This window comes from Phytophthora parasitica (assembly GCF_000247585.1).
Source record: "Phytophthora parasitica INRA-310 unplaced genomic scaffold supercont2.9, whole genome shotgun sequence".
Taxonomy (NCBI): domain Eukaryota; phylum Oomycota; class Peronosporomycetes; order Peronosporales; family Peronosporaceae; genus Phytophthora; species Phytophthora nicotianae.
Window position 1 is genome coordinate 921,625 of NW_008648995.1, and position 8,145 is coordinate 929,769.

The 8,145-nt window shown below is 45.7% G+C and overlaps 3 protein-coding genes across 3 annotated transcripts; 1 reads left to right on the plus strand and 2 right to left on the minus strand.

The window, feature by feature from the left end:
• Positions 1–1,356: 1,356 nt before the first annotated feature.
• On the minus strand, positions 1,357–2,709 carry PPTG_06352 (hypothetical protein; the record flags this gene model as incomplete). Its single annotated transcript, XM_008900252.1, has 1 exon — positions 1,357–2,709. The coding sequence occupies one exon, from the start codon at positions 2,707–2,709 to the stop codon at positions 1,357–1,359; it is 1,353 nt and encodes a 450-aa protein (XP_008898500.1).
• Positions 2,710–5,433: 2,724 nt separating this feature from the next.
• On the plus strand, positions 5,434–6,146 carry PPTG_06353 (hypothetical protein; the record flags this gene model as incomplete). Its single annotated transcript, XM_008900253.1, has 2 exons — positions 5,434–6,021; positions 6,087–6,146. The coding sequence occupies 2 exons, from the start codon at positions 5,434–5,436 to the stop codon at positions 6,144–6,146; spliced, it is 648 nt and encodes a 215-aa protein (XP_008898501.1).
• An 847-nt stretch (positions 6,147–6,993) lies between these two features.
• PPTG_06354 (hypothetical protein) lies at positions 6,994–8,031 on the minus strand (the record flags this gene model as incomplete). The annotated part of the gene is made up of 1 exon (XM_008900254.1): positions 6,994–8,031. One exon carries the CDS (start codon positions 8,029–8,031, stop codon positions 6,994–6,996), a length of 1,038 nt encoding a protein of 345 aa, XP_008898502.1.
• Between the last annotated feature and the right edge of the window lie 114 nt (positions 8,032–8,145).

Below are 8,145 nucleotides of genomic sequence, written 5' to 3' on the forward strand. Positions count from 1 at the left end.
GCAATACTCGACTTTGTTTTTACCATCAGCGCACCTTCACCTCAAAACGTAGGCTGTAGTAGTGAAAACGGTGTAAGCCATACCAAAACATGTCAATACGAACTCAAGTACTTCCTTTATCCTTAAAGTGAACTTCGGCAAACTACGGAAACGTGGTCCTCATCTCGTTGCTTCCACGACACTAACTATTGTCACTCTTTCGTTGATACTTCGGAGCCTCGGACACGCCTGCATGAGCTGCTTGACTAACACGCTGTGCACATATAACATGGATTAATCATTAGTGAAATATGCAGTATCGATTATTGTTTATCGCTCACAATCAAGTGTAGAACAAACTAGCACGTACGGTGTTGTGTTTTCAGCACTTTTGCCGCGCGGGCGTGGGCAGCACGGACTACTTCCGCGGCCCGTTCACTGACATGGACGGTGTCGGGCCCAGACACTGCATGAAGGTTGTTCTCTACCATGGTGGAGTTCTTAAGCAACTTCTGATCTTCCTCAACCTGTCCCTTCCCACAGATTTGCTTCCTGTTGAAGCAATTAAACGTCAGTCCTTTATGTACGAAGTTAGCCAACTCTACCTGTGCGTTTGACGGTAAACACCACTTTCCCCGTAGATCGTCCTGGGCCACAGCATCACAAGGATAAATGATCAAACAACCCACCGACACACGTCCTCTACCACACCTTTAATCGCCCTTTGCTTGCTTCCGGTAGCCGCGGTAGACTTCATCTTGGCCATCTTGATAAGATTTTCAGTAGGTAGGTCGTATGAGAAAAAGGAGCGGGGGCGTCGTCCAAAATTATGTTTTGCACATAATTCTAGGCAGTTGCACCTTAAGCAACTGCCCGCGGATGCTCCACTAGTATCGATTAAATTTTCGGCTCTAGTCCTGGGAATGTCATGCCACTTGTCGAAGGTTGTGTACTACGTAAATGGTGGTCTGCTAAGATAGGCACTCATCTACTGATTTTTTTTTCCATTTTTCCAGCCCTTGTGGTACAATTGCATGCAGTAGTGGGTACAATTCAATGATCACTTTCGATACTTATTACAAGTCTCTTTATCAACTCTTGCAGTTTGCGAGCGAGTGCTGTGATACTCGGAATAATATTCCTGTTTATATCAAGGACAGAAATGTAGTTTGCTGTCACACCAAATACCTGTTAAGGAATTGCTGTAAGCACAATGAGCATCAAATTCGTTATGAAAACTCTGTACTAGAGTGTAATATTGTTTGGTGACCAGCTTTTGTATTCAAGGAGAAATTAAACGCCATTCGTTGAGCCAACGGATTGTTTTAGACAATGCGTTGTTGATGTCATCCCCTTCCTGACTTCACCAATCCTGTCTCAAGACCGACTCACTTCATCTCGCCTTCTAAGCCGAGTCGAGCACATCGCTGCTTTCTCTAGCAACACCGTCACATTGGCATAGCTCAAACCGATACTCGTCACCGAATCAGCAGCAGGTTTTCCCTTGGGAAACCAAAGGAAATCTGGGTGGTCGTCGTTTGACTCGTTCAGCCACTCCCCACCGATGATCTCTTCGTCTTCACCCAATTCGAGCAAGTACTCGAAAGTCACACCGGAGTCACGAAGCACAATCAAGTGAGAGTCTGCACTCGTCTCGTTATTCCACAACAGACGGGACTTGATGTGGACGATGCTAGTAGAGTTCTCGTTCCAAGGATATGTTTCTACGTGGTAGAAGTTTTGTGCAGCCTCCTTCAATGTCATGCTTGTCTGTTCGAGCACTTTAAATCCGTATACGGGCAGGTTCCACACGCCGTAGCTAGGATACTTGTCAATGATGAAGGTGTGATTGAGCTTGCCCAGGAGGTTGCTAGCGGCGATATGGAAGAACCCAGGGTTCACGTCACGATACGAGTAATCCGAACTCCTGCCGTACGAATCGGTTGAGTCGTTGCCGCCACTGTAGCGAGACCCAGTGAATACGACAGGTACATCGACATTGGCGTCATCGTAAATGTGCGTGATCAACCCCATAATGTCGATGGGATGAAAGCTTACTCCGTTGAAGACCACAGGACAGAGGGGCTCTTTCTCGATGACGGAGGCCGGTGCCCATGCATGACTCAGACCGTACCACGAAGGGATGCAGTAGCCCGATGTCGCGTTGGTACGGATGGCACACATCGTTAGTTCCCACGATGAGTCGCAGTCCTTGTCCGTAGTGCACGATGTGCTGACGTTCTTTTGCGAATCGATGCCACTCTGAGCCGAAACCTTGTTCATGAAATCGTTCACGTTGAGACCAAAGGCGGTTGCGTACTTTTCGGCAGGACTTGGCTGACCTTTCTTCCACTCGTAGTTGATGCTGTCTTGGTAGGTAAGCCAGCTCGGGCCGTTCCATGGTAACGGATGGTGGCTAGCTGAAGTGGGCAGGTTCTTCAGTTTCTTCTCCATCTTGGCACCGAAGAAATCTTCCAACTTTATAATATCATTGTCCAGTATGGCCTCCAGCTTGCGCTTTGAAGCACTTGGGTTTCCCGGCACAATGACTATGCACGTACCATCGTCTTCAATTTCGGACCCGCGGCCAGGAAAGTTCTTGTTGCCGATATCGTACGAGGTGCACGTCGTGACTGGGTCGTCTTTGAGCGACGTAGCTGCTACAGCATGTTTCTGTAGTTGTAACGCAACACAGGCAATGGCTGCGGAAACGAAGCGAATGGTGAGCATGGAGACGTTGCTTGACTGGAATATTCGAGAGTGGCCCTTGTTGCAGTCTGGAGAATTGGAAAGTGAGCAGCATCTGCGTCTACTTACTTGTCTACATTTCACAGCTCCACTGCAAGACGCGGAGAAGGAGACAGTACGTACAATCCTCAAAACTTGCCGAGTAGCATAGGCTTGGGGCCCAATGATTGTGGCCACCCATGAGTATTAGATATGAACTGCCAAATCTTGTAAGCTTTCGCGAGATCGTCGAGCTATAATGGCGATTCGGCTTCAGGATCCATGAGTCATGGGGCATAAGTCACTGCCGAACGCTTACTCTAAATACAGTACTGTGTGCTAGGTGCCTGCCAGTCTCGCAACCCCTGTATCAGCTGGTGCATCGTGCTGTAACAACTAACAACTCCGTATGTCCTGCGAAGGCAATCCACATAACAGTAAAAAAAAAAAAAAAAAAAAAAAAAACTTATTGTAGGTGGGGCTTAGTACGTCATCATCGCCACTTTAACTATTTGTAGAGTGATAACATACGTATTACAAGTGAGGACGATAAGTTACTTGATTACAACATGTTAACACGCTAAAAACTTCACCATGTCGTGAGCGTCAACGGATTGAGGCGGCGGCGTTTGACAACAGAGTATTGTCGAGAAACCCCGTGAACATCTCTATATCGACCTAAAGATGGGATACGATGACGAACGCCTGCGAGTGCTAGGCCACATTGGCACGATGCCGGTACCATCACAGGAGCTATCTTTGTCGTGGGAGTGGGCACGCACTCAACCAAATATGAGAAATTCAGTGTGGCTTACGTTGTTTTGGCGATGACGAATCATGTTGCAAACGCGAGGTAGTGACAAAAATTGAACGATCAGATTTATCAATGACGAGGAGAATATATACCACAATTACATCGTAATGCATCTCTAATTAGCTACAACATCGCTGCTGCTGTAGTGTATCTGGGCAGCCGCAGAAGGGTTGGCCAATTACAGCATCTCTTTACAAGTAATAATTGTGCACCTACTACGTAGTATGTGTTAAGTACTAGCGGGCCATGCATTGGGTTCACTATGAGGTAGGTAGTTGTTGTCCAAAAAAGCTGGTATCTATCTATCACAACGAGCTCCCACGCAATCATTGATGGCAGAAAACAGATGTATCATTTAAAGGAGCCGCATTATAATAATATGTACTGTACCTTAGATCGTGAGATTGGGCGGGTCATCGTCGATAGGGCATCAGCTTAAACTATTAGCTCGTCCTGGGCGACCCCTTTTCTAGGGATCTTGTACAGGCAAATTTTAGCCGTATGCTCTAAGTGTCTATTTGCGCTGTACTGGAGATGGAGATTGGCGACGATTTCCATCTCTAATTGATGCGCGGTGTCAAGCACTGCATGACAAGGCAAGAGCAATCGCTTTTGATCGATCCCACCTCGTGACTCTAGTGAAGGTATGGCGCTGGTCGACATCTACACTGCCATTTTCTCAGTCCTAATAGCGGGCGAACGAGCATGTACAGTATCTTGTCACATGACAGTGTCCTCCAGACTGCATGATCTTTAGTACTTCAGTGGTTTCTGGAAATTGTTGAGGTTTAGACAAGGTAACTACAGGTTTGCCAAGTTTTTTTTGGTTAGATTTTGGTTAGATGTACAAATTTCAAAACCTGGACGATTTTGTTGTTTTTAAATTGAAAGCTAACAGATGTTGCTATGCCAGCCGTCATAGAATATTTAATTCTATTCATAATCTTTCGTATGCATCCCCTGAACCACGTTGCAATTGGAAATGATAAAGGAGTTGTTGGCTGATTGAGGATTATTTTCACTGAAATCGTGGTTATATTATGTAATGCATATAAGTTATTTGTTGGCGTACGACCTGTGTGTCCAATTTATTCATGTTTTCACCTTTTACTAGCCACCGGTTACTGGTAATCGAGCTTTTGAGCCGAAATATAGTTTGTGTTTGTCACTGCTACACTCCCATTTTCGATGGCAAGGATATTGCTCAGAATCATTTCTCTATAGCTGTCGAACTATTAATTTCTCAGCGTCCTGAAAACGTATTAACCTGAAAATTGCGGCATCACGGTAAAGTTACGACTAGGCGAAATAATCATTTATGTGAATTTCAGACCTCAGCGTACATGCAGATGATGGCTGTGAAGCAGGTACATCAGATTCCCACCACCTATACGCTTTTTGTGGTCGCACAGTACTGTTAGAACAAACGATAAACCGCATGTAATGTACAACAAAAATATCACGAAGCCAATCGAGTTAACAATCACAAAAAGGCAAAACATGTATCTTTTGCCTTTTTGTGAGATGATTGTTAACTCGTTTGGCTTCGTGATATTTCTTCTCTGCGTAAACACAACTTTGTTATTTTCCAAGCGTAGCTTGCAAACAATGTCCACGTACATACAGTATTAGCCGGAAATTAACAGTAATGCTGTAGAGCAACCCACCGTAGATGCAACGATTTGATCGCAAGCGCACGCGATCATTGATGTCTGGTAAGCGTGGCTGGTAAGCAAGTTGAAAAATGATGACGTTGGTGATAGAATGACGCTATCACGATTACGGCGTATATTCCATATGTTCAGCTCACTGTTCCATATATTGAGTATATCAAAACATAACAGCGCAGCAACGCAGTTCGATAATAACTTGTAAGTGGTGTTTGTCCGACATCATAGCGACGGACACTAGAGATGATGGATGGCACTCATTTCTTTGAGGTTATGTTGGACTTTGTGGAGCAGTTCTCGTTCGATGAAGCAGCCGCGGAAAATCTGCGAATACCACCAGACAACGTGCCATCGCAAAGCCAGGATGAGTCAATGTCGGCGGCGATTCCTTTGTCGAAAAGGACAAATGCTCACCGGAAAATCCCAAGGACAAGTGAAGAGAAGAGAAGACGACGAATGGAGATAAACGAACGGAAGAAAATGCTGCGTAAAGCTGGCATCTATGGAGACTCAAACAAAGTTCGCAATGATCGCACGAGGGAGATTGCAGTACTGAATCAGCAAATATTAAAGCTACAGCTCGACCGGAAACTCTTACAGAGTCAAAACACTCAAAACCACTGCAGGGAGAAGTCGGAGAATGATGCAATGATAATAGGTCGTTCGAATACGCCATTGGTGTCGAGTGTATGGAAAGAACAGGCAGTTCACCAGCGACGTCAACGAGAAGAGGCTGAGCGCGATAATGTCCGACTCAGACTAGCTGTAGAGCGACAAAAGAAAGTTGCAAATAGCCTCCACAGCTTATTGAGGAAGCGAGCTAGCCAACTGGTGAGATTGTTGTTGTCGAGGTTTGACCACGGCGAGCGTTCTAACTGGTTGTATTTACTGTGTAGGCAAACGAGTGTGCATCCCTTGAGGACATGTGCTGTCACAAGCCTGGTACAGTTGCTTGACATGTGCCGCAATGCCGACTTCTTTCCTTGGTCTACAAAGGCTCGTGGTTGAGAATACGTAGCACAATATACCTCCCACTAATTAATAAAACCTGCCTTCTGAGATCCATCTGTTGTATTGAAGCAGCCTACAGCGATATTGACACTGTATCTGCAGAAAAGTCAAATAGCGAAAGATGGCCACGCTTCGAAGAGCGTTGACGGCAATTATCGTGAATTCTCAAAGTTCAAGGACCTGCTGTCCTCTAACTTTCAGGTTCAGTTGAACTAAGCGCAATCGTACTCACTGGGGCCAAGAAGGAACGATTCACAGTACCTCTGGCGTTCGTGTTACCACCAATTATCACACAACCATGTACATCTTGACACAATCATAAATGGTGTCTATACTTCCAGAATTGCCCACCGGCATGCCTGAGAGCTCTATTTAGTAATAAAACTGATCTCCTAAGAGCTTTTGTCTCTGCTATTTGGTTTGTTGGCCGTCCTTGTCTTTCACACTTGCTCAGTACGCTTGTCATGAATCACGGACTGTGTCCTGGATCACCAGCACATTTATGGTTATTAGCTGTTGCACTTAGCGGGAAAAAAACTTTAAAACAAGAGCTTTAGTATTATGGTTCGTTGTGAAGTGTCCATATTGATATTGGCTAACCACATATAGTACTACTAGTATAACTCCTTAATACAAAAAAAATTAGGCTACTGCTGCACATTCCACGCCGTTGTATAAAAATAGTACGACAGTCAAATGAATTTCGCAACACCAACTTCTTCGTTTTACAAAACCCACAGGGCTAGTGGCGCACGCAAAACTTATACAGATGCAAAAACTGTATTTAAGTTGTCACGGGTCTGTCTTCAGTTGGAAGTCGAGAGAAAGCATAGCCCCTTCGTACACGTCAGATACGTTCTCTAAACTCCTAAAAAGCCGAAGCATAGGCGTCAACAAATCTGACTGGGTCATCACGCTTGATATACGCCGGTGCGTAGGATCCCACAAAAATCTCATGGTACTGCGCACTGAGATGCGCCGTCCTAGAAGTTTCTCCGTCACGGTAACATTTTTACCGTGGTGAAGATGTGGAAACGCGGTGCGGAGAGTATGCTCCGTGATAGTCGCACTAGTTCTCGTGGCGGCAACAAGAGTTCCCACATCTTCCTTTTCCAAACTCTTCAGTTCGAGCTCGACGTCAGCAAACATCTCACATAGGGATCTCCAAGTTCGAATGATTGCTTCTGGTCCATATTGGGTATTGATAGCACAGTTCGAAGTCACCTTTGAACTTGTGAAAGCCTCGTGGAAGTTAGGTTGCGCTTTAGCAGAGCTCGTCGTGATGCCATAGCGGAAGAGTCGAAAATACTCCGCAACAGCTGCCCAGTCAGAGTTGATCTTGGCACTCATGCACGAGACCGCCCGCAATTGGAGCTCGAGCTGACCGATTTCTTGTCGAAGACGACAAATCTCTTCAGCCAGATCTTTTTCATATTTGTCTTTCTTCTTGCGGTACCGAACCTGCCGCTGTCGCCGGAGCTCACGCTGACGCGCCTGTTCCGAGCAAACAAGCTTAGCAATGGCTTTGGTCAATTTGGGCTTACTAACAGACGTCGAGTCGAAATCTTGGAATTGCTGCAATTTTCTCTTCTTGTCGGTAGTTGAGGTAAGCAAAGTTGCTTCTTGACATGAAGTTTCCCGGCCCAATGTAATGACCTGCCTCCCCGTTTTGTCATGTGTCTTTTGTTCGGGAGGAGGGAACCGTTCCAAGACTCTGACGACGTGGATATCGAATGAACTGCCAGGTCGTCCTGTGCGCTGTACTACGTCAGCGATGACATCGTCGCTAAAGTGTTGCCAATTGGGTTGCCGTAGAACGTAGTTGTACATTGGACGTGACCAAATATGGGCAATAAGATGAACAATCTCCAAGTGAGTTACTCGGATAAATTTGCAAGATGGAAGTGAGGTAGTTAGAAACCGCAGATCTCGGAGGGGGTTGGG